The sequence below is a fragment of the Neolamprologus brichardi genome, chromosome 15 (genome assembly GCF_056152115.1).
Source record: "Neolamprologus brichardi isolate AB-2024 chromosome 15, ASM5615211v1, whole genome shotgun sequence".
NCBI lineage: Eukaryota > Metazoa > Chordata > Actinopteri > Cichliformes > Cichlidae > Neolamprologus > Neolamprologus brichardi.
This window is the reverse complement of record NC_142118.1, coordinates 10,597,787-10,617,514: the sequence shown is the minus strand read 5'-3', so window position 1 is coordinate 10,617,514 and position 19,728 is coordinate 10,597,787. Positions and strand designations below refer to the sequence as shown.

The window sequence follows — 19,728 nt, the reverse complement described above, 5'->3', positions numbered from 1 at the left end:
ATACATGATTCCAAACATTTTTTACAAATAAATAACTGAAAAGTGGGGTGTGCGTAATTATTCAGCCCCCTGAGTCAATACTTTGTAGAACCACCTTTTGCTGCAATTACAGCTGCCAGTCTTTTAGGGTTTGTCTCTACCAGCTTTGCACATCTAGAGACTGAAATTCTTGCCCATTCTTCTTTGCAAAACAGCTCCAGCTCAGTCAGATTAGATGGACAGCGTTTGTGAACAGCAGTTTTCAGATCTTGCCACAGATTCTCGATTGGATTTAGACACCAGACAGGTCAGGGATAAAGTTATTGAGAAATTTAAAGCAGGCTTAGGCTACTAAAAGATTTCCCAAGCCTTGAACATCCCACGGAGCACTGTTCAAGCAATCATTCAGAAACGGAAGGAGTATGGCACAACTGTAAACCTACCAAGACAAGGTGGAATTCCAATAAAATTGATTTATGTTTGTGGCTGTAATGTGACAAAATGTGGAAAAGTTCAAGGGGGCCGAATACTTTTGCAAGCCACTGTATATTGAGAATCACACTGAACAGTTTCCCACTTCACTTGTAGTGTAACAGATTTCTTCTCACTTGAAGACAAACACAACCTGAGCAACTAATCTAAACTACTAAGTAGTGGTATCTAAATAGTTATATGATTAGTTAGTGAATTTGTCACAAGTTAATTAACATTAGCTAACTTTAATAATTTGTTACTTCAAACTAGAACGTGGCCTGACATCCAAGTTGGATGAAAAGAAAATGTGTTGAATTGGTAAGTGCAACATACATACTACACATATACACACACACTAAGGACTCTTAAAGTGATACTTTGAAGTCGCTTGTACTTAATCTGCAAAACGCTGCAGTTCAAGTTAACCAAAAATATTCCGTTTCATAAACTAATTAGGTAAAACCTTTGAAATAAGAAGTTCTGTTTCACTCATGAACATTCACGTGACAGATTCAAAGTAATGGTGTGCTAGTGTGTCTACATTATGAAAGGTTTTTGTATTTTTTTAATTGCATAATGACTGAGAAGCAATAACCCTGTGTAAGATTAAACAACACTTATGAGTTCCTGTATGAGTATCCTGTCCTTCTTCCTGGAGGAGATGGGTCAGACTGACAAAACCTGCGAATAAAAATATACTTACGCTAATCATATTCATTTTGTACTGTAATAAGAAAGCTACCGGGCAAAAGGCCTCTTAGAATACACTTTGTACCCTACATGGCCACATCACACTTTTATTACATAATAGCAAAATGATGGCTTGTGAACAAAGATGTCATTGGGGTCGGGCTGGGGGAAGTATCTAATTTATTCAAGCAGACGACAAACAACTGTCTGTGTCAGGGTGACAGACTAATCTGCTGCCTCAAGATGACGATCATTTAAATCTTAACATACTACTTTAGAATTAAATTTAAATAGAATAGCAATAGCCTCTTTGCTTAGGCTGCTGCCCCCGCGACCCAGCCTCGGATAAAGCGGAGGAAGATGGATGGATGGATGGATAGAATAGCAATAGTACATCTTAGATGTATTACTGCCACTGCAAGAAGCTCTGGAAAATTACTCAGCTTTTTTTTTTTGCATTCTTTGGCAGAAAATGGAAATGTCCACAGAACTACTTTGTTGAAGTTGGCAGCAATTATACCCTCAAGTCTTTTTGAATATGATGCTACAAGTTTGGCCCACTTATGTTTGGGTAGTTTCTCCCATTCTTCTTTGCAGAACCTCTCACGGTCCAGGTTGAATGTCAATGCACAGTCATTTTCAGATCTCTCGTTCATCTTTCCCTCCACCCTGACTGCAGCAAAACACCCCCACAGCACCACCATGGCTAACTGTAGGGATGGTATTGGGCAGGTGATGAGTGGTGCCTGGTTTCCTCCAGACATGACGATCAATCTTTGTTTCATTGGGCTACATAATTTAGTTTCTCATAGTCTGAGAGTTCTTTTTGTACAACATGTTACACACGTTAAAAAACATAATGGCAGAAAACACGTGAAAAAGCTGTGAACTATTACAGTGGTTTGCAACAGACTCCCAGGTGTTCTTTTATTTTGCAGTAATAATGGAAAAACTAGGCCAACACATCCAACTGTAGACTTTGGAGATGAGGTAGATTCTCACATTATTCTGAACTGCAATGATTGTTGCTTTGCCATTGAGTGGAGGAAATGTACTCACCCACAATGCCAAAAGCTGAGACAGTCCTGGACAGGCCAGAGGAACCCTTCTGACTAATCTTAGTCCGGTTACCCAGGTCCAGGCGGCCCAGCAACTCCCTTACCTCTTGCTGGTTATACACATGCTGGAAACACACACATGCATGTACTGTATTAAATACACATCAGATGAAGAGTTTATAAAGTTTAGTTTATTAATTAGCCACGTAATCCTATCTGATTTCCATCTAAAAATCAACACTAAAATATATCAAGCTGTGTTCTGACAAAAGTGACTTAAATGTGCTGCTTGCGGGTGACTAATGGCTTCAGTCAGAACTATTAAGACTTCTTTATTTTCTCTGCAATAGCAGGTAAATGAATAGCAGTCCCTGTTTAATCAATGGCCCAAAATTTCTACAAAAGGGATTAGATTGACTGCCAGTGAGGCAATTAGTCTGAAAATAGATCGGCTGCTTTCTGCATTGGTTCTGAAATGTTAAATGACTAAAGAGTAGCTTTGCGTGCATTTCATCTACAAAAACCCCCATCTCATTTACATAATAAGCTTTACAATTGGCACAGACCCCAAAGAGAAACGTAGTAATGTACTGTGTGCTGTATGCTACTGCATTTGTTTTAAGTGCATGATTCTATAGATTGCAATAATTCTCATTCTGTTATCTTGTGGGGAAAAAATTAATTTAGGACTTCTATCAAACTCTTTTATTCCACTGTCTTCACTTCTTATGTAAAAACTAAAAGACGAGGGAGTATTTCTAGCTTTAAAACCTCCCTAGCAACTCATTAAATTATCAATGCATCCAAGTACAATACTACACAATGCCAATAAAATTGAAAACACACAGTTTTCTGATGTCATTTTAATATCTTTTGGAATGAGACTGTTGGGTGATGAATATTTATTAATGGATTCTTCATAATAATTGCATCAGAAGGATAATCACCCGCAACACAAACAAACAAATCAAAAACCAGCTCATAGATTCTGGTAATAAGAAAAGGGTGTGAACGCAGCCGAACTCTCATCAGCAGCACACTTCACATCAGCTGAGTGATTGCACAATTTCCCCCTTAGGCATGTTTCTTGTGTATTACATAAGAATATACATTAAAATTTAACTCGTGGAAAGTCGTCACTTACCTTATCGTCAATTATAACGAGGTCCTTGGGTTCTGTGCGATCAATCTTTAGGACTCGATGTTTGGTCTGTGCATGATTGCTCCCAACCAAAAAATACCTCTGAAAATAAAATGACAAGTCAAGTGAGTGCTGCAATGCATTTGGAGCCTATTATCAGAAGAGTCTTTGCAACCTTAACCTTTCACAGCTGCATGTGGTGATAAATGCATAGAGGGAATCTTGCATACAGTCTTCTAACTTTGTGGACTGCAGCTTTGTCCTGGATGATGTTGACTTGGGACCAATTCAGACTTCAACCAAGAGCAGATATGCATTTAATAGACATAGAATCAATCCAATGACAAGTCAGATTCCTGCATTGCAGCACCACTGTTGAAGTCAAACTTGAATTTCTTTTTTTCCTATAATAAAACATTTTATTTCCACAGTGAATAGCCCGAGTAAGAATCAGTTTGTCTGAAATTTGTGAAATTACACTCAAGTATGTATTCAACTAAAGGCGATATCTTAAAAACACAGACTGGAATAAGACGGCATACAGTGCAGAGCACATGCAGGCACAGCGCATATTTCATCACAAGTTACATTTTTACAATGTTCTTTTTGTCAAGATGTGTGTCTTCCTTGCATCTTTCTTTTAGGTCATTGCTTTTCTCATTCAAGGTTGCAAAATGGCCCAAGATTTTCAGTCCACTAAAGAGTGTTAAATTGGAACATCCTGTATCAGTACACTCAGCAATCATTGGAGCATTTTTTTTTCCTCTTCCAGCCTTTCCAGTATCTAATTTAACCCTCTTTGTCTGTAACAGAAAGCCTGCACGTGCACTGTTCAGCAGAGGTTCAATAAGAAATTATAAATCAAATAAGACAAATGTTTACTTGCCTTAGTGTCTAAATATTTGTAGCAAATGGGAACAGCAAACCAAAACCCAGTTTAAGCACACATTTAAACCAAGCATGATCACAGCTGGTGAAATGCAGCGACAATTAAAAACATGATACTATTAGAATACGCAGCAAAGTAGCATAGACACTCTACCGCTCAGGAACATACATGTAATATTTAAAAAAAAAAAACTCCAGCCAAAAGAAGCTAAAGAAAACTAATTTTAACTGCCAAAATCTAATTCACCAATTTAATGTCCAGATAATTATCACACACATTCTCTTTAATGACCTCATGGATGTCACCTGCAGCTTTTGCTGCCATCTAGTGTACATGTAGCGTGTACACTAGTGTCCCAAATATTTTCCCAGATCAAATAAAACTCTTGAACCAAAGACTAGAGAGCACTTTTTAAAAAAAAAAAAAAAAAAAAAAAGGTAATAGGTTATAGGTTTTGGCTGTCTTAAATGAACAGTTGTACCACAGTGTCTTTATCATGGTACTTCGAAGACAGTGATTGTCCTGAATATATATCAAGTTTGTGGCATTTATGTATTAGGCACAAAAATTGAGCAATATCATTTTATGAACCTTTGAGCATTTTCCCATTAAGCACATATGTCTTAAGTATGGTCTTGTCTGAAAGCCTTCAGCCACCCCTTATTTGTTTTCCTTCTAAGCAGATGAAAACATGTTGTAATTTTTAAAAATCTTCTTGAGCAAACGTTCTCCAGGTTTTAATGTACAAATTCAAGTTCCTCTCTAGACATCAGCTGCTTTTTCACTCATTTTCAGTCTATTTTCTGGAGATTTTTTTTTGTCTGTTAAGCCACTTGACCTATGAATCATTCAAGCATAGAAAAAGCACCTAACTCAAGGAATGAATTATTTACATATAACAGACAACTTTGTAAAGAACCCATTTTAAATTGTATCTTTAGACACTTCAATACTGTTGCATTCTGTCACAAATTTATTTTAACCAAACCTTGAAAAAATGCAAAATATAAGATAGTATTTTATTCCAGTCAAGCTATTTTTGCACAAACAACATGATTGCTAAAGATCTGTGCAGTGTGGCTTAAAATAATTGAGGAAACTGAACAAAAGAAGAACTGACAGACCTAAGAAATATCTACAGCAGAAGACAATATCTGAAAGTCGCGTCCTTAAGAAACAGGGAAAAAAAATCCCACAAGCACCTGACACACTCACCTGACCCTAGATAGAAAACACACACAACTGAATACCATCAGTCATAAATAGGCCTCGTCAAAAACACCGGACCTCAACACTACTGAAGTGGCGTGCACAGCACAACAACACGACACAACAAAAGACAACCACCATCTAAAGAGTTTTGAATGTACTTCAAGAAACCCGGAGTACTATTCCTGAAAACACCTTAAGGAAGCTTAGCAAAATGGAGAAACAGCGCAGTTTAAAGAACTGTCATCGCGTGTAGTTGTAAACTGCCCAGGTTAATTGGACTTTATGAAGAAATGGTGACATTAAGGGCTCATGTAAAGACTTACTGCTCTGGTCTCGTACAGAACCAGTCGCTGGATCCCACCGATGATAGCCGCTGATTGAGGCATTTTCTATTCTTGAATTGTTCAACAGTCACAGTCTGGAAGAGGCTACAGAGGAGCTACAAAGCGAAAGTGAAAAGAAATGAATGTTGTTACATTCATTTCTTCATATTATAAAATGACGAGCCAGCATATTTAACAAATGTGTTCATGTATATAGCTTACTTTTTCCCCTCAGTACTTCCTAGCTAACATCACTCACTATTCATCCACTTAGCTTGTATGATTAACCACAAATGGTCTTCATTGATGACAATATACATCTCCCCATGTAGTCACAACAAATACTGTAAACGCTTCACTTAACAACAGTTAAAATGCATCTGTACTCTGCCCAGTGTATCCCGTTAGCATGTTGGAGTTGAATTTGTTTTAGTCAGGTGACTGTCATGAATGACTTCGCTTGTCGGGTCGTACGGTGTCTCGCAAAGTCAAAAAGCTCGAAGGACTGAAAATGCGATTGATACATTGGTTTACTGTCTTTGCAATTGAATTTACAGCGGCTTTAAATGTTTATAACTGCTCTTGAGTATGATAAATAAATAATTCCATTAATTAATTTATAAACGTTATTTCAACCCTCAAACTCTAAAGGTAGCATTAACTAGGTATTAGGAAACCTTCAGCCAGCCCTTTAGTTTGCAAGTTGTCATGGTAACCGTATATGGATAGCTAGGTTACTGTAACGCTAGCGAACAACTGCGCTAAAAAGGGTATTAGCAGATAAAAGAAAATACAGACACTCGCAAAGGTGACTGTAAGTAACATTGAAGTAAAATATGATAATAATAATATTTTACATATTTGTCAGATTATGTAAACTACACATTCAAGCTATAAAACTGATTGCTTGAATGATTCTTTGACTTATATAATTTCTGTGTTCACAGAGTTTGAATGGCTACTTTAGTAGACAACTTAATTGAAGATGAAGCCGAAAGAGAGAGACTTCTTGCTAAGCCCACCTGCTTTATCATCGTTGGAAGACCGGTAATCTATATATAAAGTGCATATATATATATATATATATATATATATATATATATATATATATATATATATAAGTGAATATAAAGTGAAATTTAGCTAGGTTGCGTATATACCTTTGTAGTTGTGTTTAAGTCCAAAAGACAGTATGCACAGTCCTATCTGTCAATGAATCAGATATGTATATATAAACAAAGAGGAAAGACCATGAAAGCCATGCAGTTATAAAACACATTATGACGTTTAGTAGATCATCAAGTGTACAATGTTTATGCTATACTTAAAATTCCTGGACACAACTACTTTCTAATGCTTCAATTCCTCTATATTCACTTCTTGGCAGGGTGTTGGCAAATCCACCTTGGCCAAAAAAATTGCAGAGTCCTGGAGGGGTATCCTTATTGATGGTGAGTAGCCTTTTATGCCTTCATAAAAAAAATCTTTTTACCAATTCGAGATGTGTATGTAGATGAGTTTTCACATCTTTCAGATACCAATCTTCTCAACACACACATAAAAAATGAAACAAAAGAGGGCCTGGAGGTAAGTAAAATGTTCTGTATCATTTGAAAGGAAGCCCTTTGTTCCTATGATGTGTTTTCTTTATGCTTTTATAGCCATTAGAAACTCTGAGTTGCATTTTGTTGAATATAGCTTTTGGACATTTTATCTGAGGGAAGAAGTGTACCAGAGGATGTGGTGCTGAAGCTGATTCTTGCCAGGCTTAACTCGCCAGATGTGGAGCACTATGGTAATAAATAAGACGTCATTTAATTATGGCTATGCATGCAAAACAAACTTTTCAGTCACCAAATGTTCTTTGCAGATGAAAATAAGATGACTGATATGTTAGACGATAAGCAATATGATAAGCTCTGCACTGTTTTGTAATTCACATGTTTTTGATACAGGTTATGTACTGAGCTGCCTGCCGTTCATGTCAGAAGAGCATCTGAAGATTAATGAGCAGATTGAACTGATCAAAAACCTCAAGCTAACGCCTGATTTTATCATTAACATCAAGGTTACTGTCATTCTCTATTTGGAGTTGTCCATTGCATTTGAGTTTTTTTCTTTTGCATAGTTTAATGTCGTAATTTTTAAATCTAATATCTCTTTAAGTTCATTTATGAAAAAGATCTGTCAGGATTTTACTGAATTGATTATTAATTAAATACTTTTACTTTTCACCAGTGTCCAGACAAGGACCTTGTCCAGAGGCTATCTGGTCTGAAGCAGGACCCAGAGACAGGGCAGTTTTACAACAGGGATCAGTGGCAGCGCGAAGAGGTGTACAACAAGGAGAAGAAGAGCAAGGAACAGGATGCAGAGGATGCAGAGGATGTGGAGGAGCAGGTATTACTTAAGGGAAAATAAGTGTTGTCACTTGATCATGTAACATGCATAATCATAGCTCTGTCAGTTCTCCCCCCTCCTTTTGTTTTGTTGCTTGTAAGAAGTATAATCCAATGACTGCTGTTTTGCTGCTTTTCCTCTTATTTCATTGTATCAACCAAAACAAACTGACAGAAATCACTGCCTTTAAAATCCTCTGCCTCCCCAATCCCAGCTGGTGAGATTTGAATGACAGAGCCACTGCATTTCTTGAGTAAATAACAGAAAATGACATCAGTCATGATAGCGCTGAGCAAACTAGCCTAACGTACCAGAAGCAATACCCAGAAGCAGTTGTACTCATGTCTTGGTGTAAATATTATAAGCTTTGCCATGTTCACCTATGTATTTATTGCCTAGTGCAATAAAGCTGTTGATCTAGTTTCAGTCTTAACTGTAAGATTTAAGGGTTTTGAATGCTAATCAGAATTTTATCCAGTAATTCTTAGACGATTAATAGTTTTAGCACCTTCCTAGTTCCGTACATGTTTTGATTTCAGTTTTGCATTTTTAGGGGGCTGTTTTTATTTTAGCTAACCTTTTTTTCCCCAGGTGATCAGTTGTTATCATAGCAAAGAAAAAACTGCCAAGCTTTGAGTTCCATACTAGTAATTTTTTTTTCTTAGGAGGAGGAACTCTCAAAGCATACCAATGACAGAATGGTGTGGACACCAGAGTATTTGGCTAAAAATGCTTTTGTTCGAATTAACATGTACAAGGATAACATGCTTAGACCACTGGAGGTGAGTTGCCCAGACCTAGACCTGTCATTAAAGGCACCCACTACTGACACACCAAAAATGTAGTTTGTTGTGTTATTTTAAAAAAATCTTGAATAAAAATTCATAATTCCTTTAAACCTTGTATTTGAATTTACTTGGGAGATGCTGTTTTTGCTTAACCAGTATGTTTATATCATAAGGCAGTGAACATCCCAGATTATTTTGACTCAAAAGGCAGTACTTAAGGGCTTTTGAAATTTAACTACAGACAAACTATATACTGTATTAATATTTATTGTTATTAAAAGAATAAATTACAAAAGAAAAACACAGAATGAAAAGTATATTAATTGATATTTTTTCAGGACTACATGGCAAACCACAACCCTCTCTACCTTTTGGAGTTGGATGGAAATAATTCAACAGAAGAGTGGCACTTGGTAAAGAAAAAAAAAAGTTTAACAAATAGTATTGGTGTTTTCCAGAAGTGCTGTCTCTGTAAGGTGTGTTTTTTGACATTTTGTACTTCTAGTCTGTTATGTCACGTCTCGAAACTTTGGCTATAAATCGCGTCCCCGTTCCAGTCCTCCTCCACCAGATTGAGGATGAGGAAATGCCAGAGGACGTTAGCACGGTCTGGAAGTCTTCACATTTTATTTCAAAACACAATCAATGAATGGGAACATGTACAAAATACTTGTATTTTGAATAACATGTGTACTACAACCATCCCAATAATCCTGATCCTAAGAATTAAGACTAGACTTGCTTTAATATTGAAACCATCTCTTTTTCAGGAGGACCTACTGAGAATTATGTCCTCTTACAGGATTATGGTCCCTGGCTTTAGGTGGAGAAGGAGCCGCTGGGGCAGAACTTGCCCTGTTGCTTTGAAAGAGGGCAAGGTCATTCCTGGCAAGCCACAATTTAGTGTGGGGTGAGCAGTCTTTTAAAAACTGTTTCCAGATGAGGATTCTATTGAGTAGCTATGTGAAAATGTTAAACAACTCTCATTCATTGTACAGATTCCAGGACAAACTGTACATCCTTTCGTCAGCGGAGGCACACCATAAATTTGTCACAAACCCTCGCCCTTACCTGTTACCTCCAATGCCGAGGTTACCCTGCAAAGTTTCAATCATTGGGCCTTCCCTTGCAGGAAAGACCACCTTATGTAAACTTCTAGCTCAGCACTATAACACAGCGGTAATTGACATGGAGGAACTGTTGCAGCCAGTTTTGGACAAGGCTGAAGAGGAGAGGATTAATAAAATTAAAGAGGAGACAACACAGGCTGCTATAGACAAAATCAAAATGAAGATGAAGGAAGATGGACAAAATTCAGGTAATTCAGGAGCTTTGTTGGTATTTTCTTTTCTATAATCACATGTAGAATTTGATAAACTGTGTTTTTTGCAATAACAGTAATGCCATGTATCATGGCATAATAACATGTCTAAGCACTATATACTATTAAGAGTGTAGCTTCTATATATATGTATGTAATAGTCCTCCAACAAACTGTATGATATAAAGCAATATTTGTACCTATTGCTGAACAAGTGACTGATAATGTCATACACAGAATTAATGTGAAGGTAAGATGTTAAAATACTTTCTTATAAACCATATGTATCATAGATATGTGAAAAAGAAAGTGCACCCTCTTTCAGTTTCATGGTTTAACATATCAGGACATAATTAAACAATATTCTGGTTGTTGTTGTGTTGTGTTGTTCTAATATTTTGAAGCATACTGAACAACAGTATATTTGTATGAAAGAGGATCTTATTTGTTCTGCTGTTTTTAAGTGACAGAGGATCATCCACTGGTGCAAGCCATGGTACTCAGTGCTGTGCAGCAAGCAAAGCAATCAAGTACTACTTATTTTGGCTTGTATGCTGAGATACTAGAGAAGCGTATAAAAGAGGTACGTTAAAGATTTAAACCCAGGTGGGAGATTTACACCGACTTCTCAGTCGTAAGCAGTTAGCATGCATACACGTTCATATATTTGAATGATTAATGACACACAACAGGATTTTTCTGCAACTTTGTTTGGCATTGTTAGATTTTTTTTATTTGTATAAAATCATTGACTTACATCGCACAACACCCAACACTAAATCACGCATACAGGGACACGACACTTAGACAGTCACATGCATAAAGTAAATATAACTTACCTGATAAAAAGTTTGATGTTATAGATTGAAGAGGTGGAGGGCAAGACTGGGTGGGTGCTTGACAACTTTCCCAAGAACCTTTCCCAGATGGATGCCTTACAGCAAGCTGGACTCCTGCCAGAGGTCTTCTTCTGTCTCACAGACAGCAATGGACACCAGGGTATGAGGCACAAATAGAAAAGATTAAACATATAAATTTGCATTTATAATTTGCAACAATTTGGTTTGAAATGCCCTTCGGTGTTTACGCGTACACTTTGGTGCTTTTTACATTTCCATTAATACATTTTTCATTGAGCAGTTTTGAGGAGACTTTATGAGATGAATAAAGAAAGCGTAAAGAAGAAGTTAGAGGATGAACAGTCTCAGGCGATAGAGCTCTCGTAAGTGCACATGAAATGATGTTGTGTTTTATTTTTTCTTTGTATGTTTCTGAGTTAGATTTTTGTTGCAACTTTTGTTTTTGTGCCTTAATTCTCTCCATTTTAGAAACCAAGAGGAGCAAGAATCAGAGGGGCAATCAAATATGAAGACAGTTATGGGAGAAACTCATGGTGCTGGTTTTGGTTTTTTTATATACTACCCTTGAACATATACCATTCAATCAGTATAATTTTTATTACATTCTTTTTATTTTCAGAAGATCCTAAGGAATTGAACACCACCAGCCCTGCAAATCCTAACACAGTACAAAAAGAAGGTAAAGTTACAACAAGAACATGCTGTTTTGTTTTGTTTGGTTTGTTTTTCTCGGATCAAAAATTCAAATTGACTGAAGAGAGAAACTAGTATAAGGTGCATATTCAGGTCAGTCAGTCATTGTCAGGATTTCCTGGGGTTTGACTCTCATGACTCTCTGAATTTGGACGTGCGCTGAAATGGCTATGCTGCCCAATAAAAACTCCAATTTTCAATCAAAATCACAGATACACTTTTGAATGTGCTAACTAATTTATATGTTGTATTTGTAGTGTTTGTGAGCACCACTGAAGTATCATTTGCATTCTTTCTCTAACTCTCTCTCGTTCACACTCTCTTTGTGTGGTCCAAGCAGCAGTGGTAGTACATGATGATTCAGAGTTGGGCTATGCAGATGGCCCCGAGATGAACGAGTATAAACTGCAGTTACGACAGTTTGTGGGTGAATGGGAGAAAATGCAGTCTGGTTTAACGGTAACCCACTGTACCCTGGAGATTGGCAGGAAAAGCCCAGAGAACCTGCTTCAAGAGGTGATCCAGCAGATGGACAGTGAGTGTAAAGCTATGCAGACCAAATCACTGTTGTCTTAGAAACAAATTTGCGCCAGACACACACAAAAACATACTGAGATAAATATTATGTTATTTTACTGGTAATGGATTGGAATAAAGAAATGGTGAACTAATGAGTGATATATCATGTGATATTCTGCTAAAAAGTTCCAATCTAATCTTTAGCTTCATGTGTGATCTTCAGAACCCTTTCAGTATGTGTCCTGGGAGTTATCTGAGGAGGACATGGAAAAAGACGCAGAAGATATTAAGGCCTTAGCTCAGCTGGAGAGAACAGAGGAAGGCAGTGATGATGATTATTCCCAAGGGGAAAGAGATGAAGTCAGTAAACTAAGGAGTCTTTCAACTTTAATATCCACATGTTTACAGCACTATTTAAAATTGTAGAAAGAGAACAGAGAACTTACTGCTTTCTTGACAAATATTAGTAAGGCAAGCAATCCATTGAAGTATGTCTATCTTATCTTCTTAATGAATGCAGGGAGACACCACGACCAACAGATTCTTAGGTGACACCCAGCATTTCTGCCCTGTTGTCTTAAAAGACCATAATGTCCTGCTGCCCTGTACCGATGAAATTCCAGCTAAGTATCGTGAGAAGACCTACTATTTCTCCAGCTTAGAAGCCAGGGAATCATTTCTTCAAAACCCTGATCAATTTGTTGCACACACTGAGCCTCTCAAGGTATAACCTTAACATGAAAAGAGAAAGTCATATCCTGTAGTTCTGAACAAAAGTGTCCTCACTGGCTCTTTGTCATTTTTTTCCATCCAAGCCTCCTGCTCTGCGGATCTTTTTGCTCGGCAGCGGAGGCTCAGGCAAGACGACTAATGGGAAGTGGCTTGCACAGCAGCTTGGGCTCTTCCATATCCAGTTCAGAGAGCAGCTCCAAATGCTCATAATGGCCAAGACAAAGATGCGGATACCTGATGCTGATGAGTTAGTGCTCTTACAAGATTATTCTGAAGACTTGGATGCCAAAATAATGGAAGCCAGGGCGGAGGACGAGAAGGAGTCAGAGGATCCCTATGATAGCATGAATGAGACGGAGGTCAGCTTCAATACAGTTTCATTCTAGCACAGTTTGTTATGATATTTCATTTCAGGTTTTGAATTTCTGTGTATGTGCTTTTCTGTAACTTTAGCAAGAAGAACTGACTGAGGATGAAATGGCCATCAAAGCCTACCTATCTGATGGAGATCCTCTGAATCCAAAGATTCTGGACATGACTATTGCACCATACTGGAAACATGAACCATACAAGTAGCTATTACAAAACTAGATGCTTCCTGCCTCTTCTTGTTTTCTGCTTATTTGTTGTCTTTTTCAGAGCAAACCGCGTTTTAAAAAAAAGTTAGCTTTGGGTAAACATCTAGTTTTTAGCTTTTTCTAAATGTAAATTTGCTGGAGTAGCTTTATACATAATGAACTTTAGATCGGTAACTTCCCATCAAGGTCTCTTTGAGTTTTGGTCACCTTACAAGAGATATTGTTCTTTAACTTAAGATCATCTATGTTCTAGGTCTACAGGTTTTATTTTAGAGGGCTTTCCTATTGACCTGAATGAGGTGCAGTACATGTTTGAGCAAAAGTTTTTCCCTGACGTTGTGGTAATGATGGAAGTGGATGTTGAGGATGTTCAGAGTCGTCTGTTGCCACAGTACCTGGAGATTTGGCGTGAGCGTCGAAACAAACGTGAAGCACAGCTGAAACTCCTTCATGACCTGCGTAAAAAAAAACGGGTAAAAAAATAAGTGATACTTAGGTCCCAGTTTTAGTAACTGTGTTATTTTTCTGCCAGGAAACATTAGTCTTGCTGTCTGTCTTGACAAATTAGGATTAATTCATTTCTTGGATCTGAAACATTCATGGTAATTTTGTAATTCAGGAGGAGGATATTTCCAAGAGAAAAGCTGAACTCATGGCAGAGCAAGATTTAAAGGACACTAAAAAAGAGGTAAGCAAATTTATCATACCCGAATGATCACATCTGCATTTGATTCCAACGTCTTCTTTCTTTCTGTATTTGCAAACAAAACAGCTCAGTTTTCAAGATGGCACAAAAGATGATGAAGAGCATGAAACTGAAGACATAGAGGAGATGATTGAGGCCCTGCTGGAGGAGGAATTTCCTGCAGAAGAGGGAGACATCGAGAATGAGGAGACTGAGGAACTAGCTACCAACAGGCTGGAGATAGGAATAAAAGAGCGTTTTGTGACACAAGAGACCAACCTTAGTTCTGTGATGGTACATATACACAAAACAAAAATGAGCCCTGATCAATTCTACTTGTATTTCATATTCACAAGACTTTACTTTAAAATATTTGTATTTTACAATAAAACGAGTTGGATCTTATATATGGTGCTATATGTTGTTCTATTGTTAGGAACTCCTAGGTGAACACAATATACCCAGAATGGTCATCAATGCGTCTCGCAAACTCCGCATTGTTCAGTGTCAGCTGCTAAAGAAAATCAAACCCTTGTTGACCAACAGGGAGTCACTCTTCCAAAAATGCCACCCCATCCCCTACAGCCTGGCATGCAAACTGCTGCTCTCCTCTTTTAAGTTCTTCAGTGCCTTTGGCTTCCTGGACCCCATCAAGGTAGGCAGGGTTTAGGAATGTCAGCTGTGCTTCCAATAGTTCCAATAAATATTTTAATATAATTACTCCTTTGTTTTATGCTGAAATGTTGACAGAAAAAAAAATATGTAAAATGTCCTTCATAAAGTATACTTTAACATTTTTTGCATCCATTTCCAACCTGTAGCTATACAAAGAAAGAGACCTGATCCAGCCTCTGAAGTGGCCTTTCAACACGACATACCTCCTGCTGTTCCATCAGTATATCTACTTCTTTGCATCTAAGGAGAACTGTAACACATTTATGCTCAACCCCTTAAAGTACCTGCGGCAGCCCAAGCCCACCCCGTCACTTCCTACTAAAATAGCAGTGATTGGACCTCCAAAATCTGGAAAGACCACCGGTAAGATACAAGATAGTTAAAAATGAACTTTATTACATCATTTACTATGTTCATTTCCTTTCTTTTACTTTTTGTATTTCTGCTTCCTCAGTGGCGCAAATTTTTTCTCAGAAATATGGCTTGGCTCAGCTGTCCATTGGTAGCGTTATGCGTATGGTGCTTGACACTCAGGGGAACACCGATCTGGCTATTCAGATGAAAGAGTATCTCTTACAGGGCCTTGTTGTGCCTGATGAACTGGCCATTCAGTGTCTGGAGGTGGCACTGATGAACTCAGTCTGTAGCACGCAAGGGTAAGCCAAAGGGTTTATCACATGTATGTGTTAATACTTAGCAAAACTCAATGCTAGGTACAATCCGAACTTAATCTTTGCCATGGATTTTGTTTTTTTTAAGTCAAGACTGTATAATTTACTCTATTTTTGTTGGTTTAGTGTGTATCTAATATACTATAATATATCTGGTATTTCAGATATGTGCTTGATGGGTTTCCAATGACCCTTAAGCAGGCAGAACTAATGGGGTCTCAGAGCATCATCCCCATGATAGTAGTTGAGCTAGAGCTGGACATAGTGGAGGTGCTGAAGAGAGGTCTTGAAGACAAGATGAAGCCCAACAAGTCAGAGAACACAGAACTTATAAATATAATGACAGATTGTAGGTCTGACAGCTGATTATAATTGCAAAAACTATAATCTTCTTGTGTTTCCTTTGTTCTTACACTTTAGGCCTCACTTGACCCACGATAGCTCTGAGATCCTACACATTCGTAATTCCTGCTACAAGAAGGAGGTGGTGCATGTGAGGCATCACTTCCAACAACAATATCAAAACTGCTTGCTTCTCAATGGCCTCAAGAGCAAATGGTGGATCTGGGACAGAATGATAAAAGCGGTCAGCACCAGCATGAAATATATTCAAACTTACCTGGACAGGATACAGAGGGGTAAGTTCTAGAAGAGTTTAAGCTGGTTTATTTCACCAGAAATCACCTCAACATGCTGTCAAACTCATGGGCTAAATGTTTTACATGCGCCTAAATGTTGAACCTCTTAACTCCACACATGATGATTTAACCAGGGCAAGCAGCCTGCATCAACAAGCTGTGTATCACACCCAAGGAGTTTGACTGCCGACTTGGAGAGTTTGGCCAGTACTGCCCTGTCTGCATGGCTCTACATTACCACCTGGTGGACATCTCAGAAACTGCAGCATTGACTCATGCGGCTGAGTACAGGGGACATTATTTCAAGATGTGTGATGAAAACCATTTAGAGGTCAGTTTCTTGGAAGTTCCCCTATAAATTAATTGCAAGATTCATATGTAAATGCCCAAATGAGTATGGGAAGGCATTCAAACCTAAAAACTGGAACTGGAACTTGTTATCTTGCTCTCTCAATCACAGATGTTCCTGTCTACTCCTGATCAATTTGTCACACCTGGCTGCCCGCACACCCTCCCAAAACCCCACCTCCTGCCAAGGAAGCTGACTGAGGTACAGGTGAAGAACAGGTTTCCACAGCAAGTTGAGATGAAGGGCTTCTGTCCTGTTACTTACCTGGATGGAAAGCAGAGGTACATTATCCACTGTGTCACTGAGAAATATGCTTCAAAATGCTAAAAAAAAAAAAAAAAAGAAAGAAAGAAAGAAAGAAAGAAAGAAAGAAAGAAAGAAAAAAAAGTTGGCAAACATATTTCTTTGTGATTCTGACTTTGTGGTGTCAGATAGACATACATAAGATCCTAAGGATCTTCTCTTTTTTTGTAGCATTTAAAATCTAAATACTTTATTCCATCACAGTATGTCAGAAATATTGAATATGTCTTCAGTGACATTTTTTTTCACATGGAAGTCTTATTTGTTCTTAGGTACGAAGCTCTGGTTCGAGGAAAGATGGAATATGCTGTGGAGTACAGAGAACGAATTTATATTTTTGAGACCAAGGAGAAACGGGACAAGTTCATGAGGTGTTATTTCTTTGTATATTTGAAAAACGTGTGCCTTTTTTTAATGTTTTCTTTTTTCACTTCACTTTTTTACAAACTACTTTGAGCTACAGTTATAAAGAAAGTGGGTGGTGTGTAAACCTTTGGTCTATTCACTGAAATGTGAAATTATTTATTTAAGGACTCCTGAAACCTACTGGGCCCAAAAGCTGCCCATTAAAGTTCCTCCCCTTTCTGAACCTGTACATCTCACCTCCCTTCCAACGCTGGGCTACCTGGAGCAGGTCAGACACTCTGTATCACATGGAAAATATTGCAGTATCGTCCTGTCTGCTGAGATTTTTAAAAGTACATCCATCAACCACATTGTATTTTTTAGGGTGTGGCAGAAGCAGTGATCAAGGCAATGACAGCTGCCGGGTGTCTCAAACCAAAGCATCCTTATCTCAGTTTAAAGAGATCAGCTCTCAGTTATGTGGCCTTGTATTTGAAAGGTAGGAACGTTATATTTAAACCTTTATTTAATATATTATGAGAAATATTAGGATGATTAAAATGGTAAATGGTCTGTATTTGTATAGCGCTTTACTGGTCCCTAAGGACCCCAAAGCGCTTTACAAATCCAGTCATCCACCCATTCACACAATGGTGATGGCAAGCTACATTGTAGCCACAGCCACCCTGGGGCGCACTGACAGAGGCGAAGCTGCCGGACACTGGCACCACCGGGCCCTCTGACCACCAACAGTAGGCAATGGGTGAAGTGTCTTGCCCAAGGACACAACGACCAAAACTGTCAGAGCTGGGGCTCGAACCGGCAACCTTGCGATTATAAGGCGAACTCCCAACTCTTGAGCCACGATCGCTCTTTACTTTAAGTTTAAAGTAAAGATTTTATGTGCTGCTTTACCTCATTCTGAAATGTTTTCCTATCAAAGTTTACTATGTACAATGTATCTCATTCACCTTTTAAGACTTGTTATATGCTTCCAGCACTGAACTTGTTCATGTGTTTTTTCCTACTTAAGTAATAATTCCAATTTTACATTGTTATAGCTTTCAACCACAAGAGTACAGACTCCATTCGCCAGATGTACAAAAAGAAGCTGGCCTCATTTGAAGAGAACTGCATGCTCATCCCCTACCTGAGCACTGTAATGAAGGGGAACTACAGGCCTCCCAGTGAACGCCCGATTGACTTTGAGTTCAAGCTGAACAGGTTTTTGGCCTTAAGCGACCTGCCCGGAGCTAATGGCGTACAGCTTGATTAGTACTTTTGACTACAGCATTGTCATTGTACTTAACGTGATATGGTAATCTGAGTCTGCAATACAATTACATTAAAAAAAATTACATTGACTTATTTTGTTCATGTTACCAAAGACTGTATCTTTAATTATAAAAGCTCTTTTGTCTGTATCATTATTTACCAGTAACGTTCACCATACACATTTCATTCATTTCATAAGCATTTAATTTACTTTTTCCTGGATTGAAATAAATTTAACATTCAACAACGATCATGTATACTTTATTAAGGTTTTTTTCTTATCCAGTTTTCGTCAGAAATGGGTTTGACACACATATGAATATCTGTTTCACAGTCTTTAGTAATATTACACAGGGTGTTCCGAGTGGTGGTAGTGCACCTTCTCATGAGACAGAGTTCAGTACTTTGATACTTCCGGAATGCAAGAGAGTGAAAAGATGGTGGCTTGGATGAGAAGAGGCCTTGATGGTTTTGTAGACCTGAAGGTAGTGAAGGTAGCAGGGTGTTGTTCTATGGAACGCCAGGACTGCCATAATGAATTAATTAAATACACCATTAAATAATTAATTAAATGTGGCAATAATTAATTAAAATCGGAAATAATTAATTACATAAATATTTACGACACATGTAATTAATTAATTATTGACACATTTCATTAATTATTGCCACATTTTATTAATTATTTAATGGTGAATTTAATTAATACATTATGGCAGTCCTGGCGTTCGTTGTCGGTCCTCTGTGCTGATTAAATGAAAATGAAAATTTTGTGGCCGTGAACTGGATGATGGGTGGATAAATGCTGCACATGACTGCAGGTTCTTACCCCAAATAACAGAGTGTTGTGATATTAACGTCTACAATGAGTGGAACCAGGCAAATACAAAGAACTGAAGAGACAAAAAAAGAGCTATATGCGAGTTCATTTGACAATAATATTTAATTAGAAAATGCTCGTTGCATTCAATTCTAGTAAATGTGTGTTTAAATATAGACATTTCCACCGGAGAATCATCCGAGTACAGTAAAATAATCATCTGACACACACACAAACAGCAGGAGCTTTCCACGTGCTACAACTGCGAAAGGAAAGGGTACAACTAAACTAACTAACTTTTTTTTTAAAT

At 37.9% G+C, this 19,728-nt stretch overlaps 2 protein-coding genes across 4 annotated transcripts in view; one reads left to right on the top strand and one right to left on the bottom strand.

Annotated features, from left to right (window-relative positions):
• The window catches only part of fig4a (FIG4 phosphoinositide 5-phosphatase a), a 55,024-nt gene extending 48,778 nt beyond the window's left edge, over nucleotides 1-6,246 (bottom strand). For both annotated transcript variants that reach the window (XM_087852620.1, XM_087852621.1), the window contains exons 1-4: nucleotides 5,989-6,246; nucleotides 5,767-5,882; nucleotides 3,346-3,444; nucleotides 2,203-2,326 (exon numbers count right to left, since the gene is read on the bottom strand). In XM_087852620.1, the coding sequence (XP_087708746.1) occupies nucleotides 2,203-2,326; nucleotides 3,346-3,444; nucleotides 5,767-5,829 (286 nt within the window). In that variant the 5' untranslated portion in view covers nucleotides 5,830-5,882; nucleotides 5,989-6,246. The remainder of the gene's footprint in view (nucleotides 1-2,202; nucleotides 2,327-3,345; nucleotides 3,445-5,766; nucleotides 5,883-5,988) is intronic.
• Nucleotides 6,247-6,304: 58 nt separating this feature from the next.
• Nucleotides 6,305-18,868, top strand: ak9 (adenylate kinase 9). Of its 2 annotated transcripts, none has more exons than XM_087852618.1 (36): nucleotides 6,305-6,574; nucleotides 6,714-6,813; nucleotides 7,154-7,217; nucleotides 7,301-7,353; nucleotides 7,465-7,561; nucleotides 7,722-7,834; nucleotides 8,005-8,166; nucleotides 8,832-8,948; nucleotides 9,293-9,367; nucleotides 9,460-9,561; nucleotides 9,725-9,864; nucleotides 9,953-10,272; nucleotides 10,740-10,858; nucleotides 11,139-11,274; nucleotides 11,416-11,497; nucleotides 11,604-11,668; nucleotides 11,755-11,814; nucleotides 12,169-12,363; nucleotides 12,571-12,707; nucleotides 12,868-13,071; nucleotides 13,163-13,438; nucleotides 13,533-13,651; nucleotides 13,911-14,130; nucleotides 14,277-14,345; nucleotides 14,430-14,636; nucleotides 14,779-14,997; nucleotides 15,164-15,380; nucleotides 15,472-15,673; nucleotides 15,853-15,999; nucleotides 16,109-16,326; nucleotides 16,461-16,657; nucleotides 16,787-16,956; nucleotides 17,251-17,349; nucleotides 17,510-17,612; nucleotides 17,708-17,822; nucleotides 18,385-18,868. In XM_087852618.1, the coding sequence occupies exons 2-36, from the start codon at nucleotides 6,721-6,723 to the stop codon at nucleotides 18,597-18,599; spliced, it is 5,127 nt and encodes a 1,708-aa protein (XP_087708744.1). In that variant the 5' UTR covers nucleotides 6,305-6,574; nucleotides 6,714-6,720; the 3' UTR covers nucleotides 18,600-18,868. The 2 variants fall into 2 exon arrangements, with proteins under 2 accessions (XP_087708744.1, XP_087708743.1); XM_087852617.1 differs by having other exon boundaries at nucleotides 6,305-6,580.
• Nucleotides 18,869-19,728: the final 860 nt, after the last annotated feature.

Coding starts and splice junctions, on each gene's coding strand:
- ak9 (XM_087852618.1), top strand. CDS start 6,721: ATGGCTACTTTAGTAGACAACTTAATTGAAGATGAAGCCGAAAGAGAG. Junction 8,949..9,292: donor ACATGCTTAGACCACTGGAG/GTGAGTTGCCCA, acceptor ATATTTTTTCAG/GACTACATGGCAAACCACAA. Junction 9,865..9,952: donor AAGCCACAATTTAGTGTGGG/GTGAGCAGTCTT, acceptor TTCATTGTACAG/ATTCCAGGACAAACTGTACA.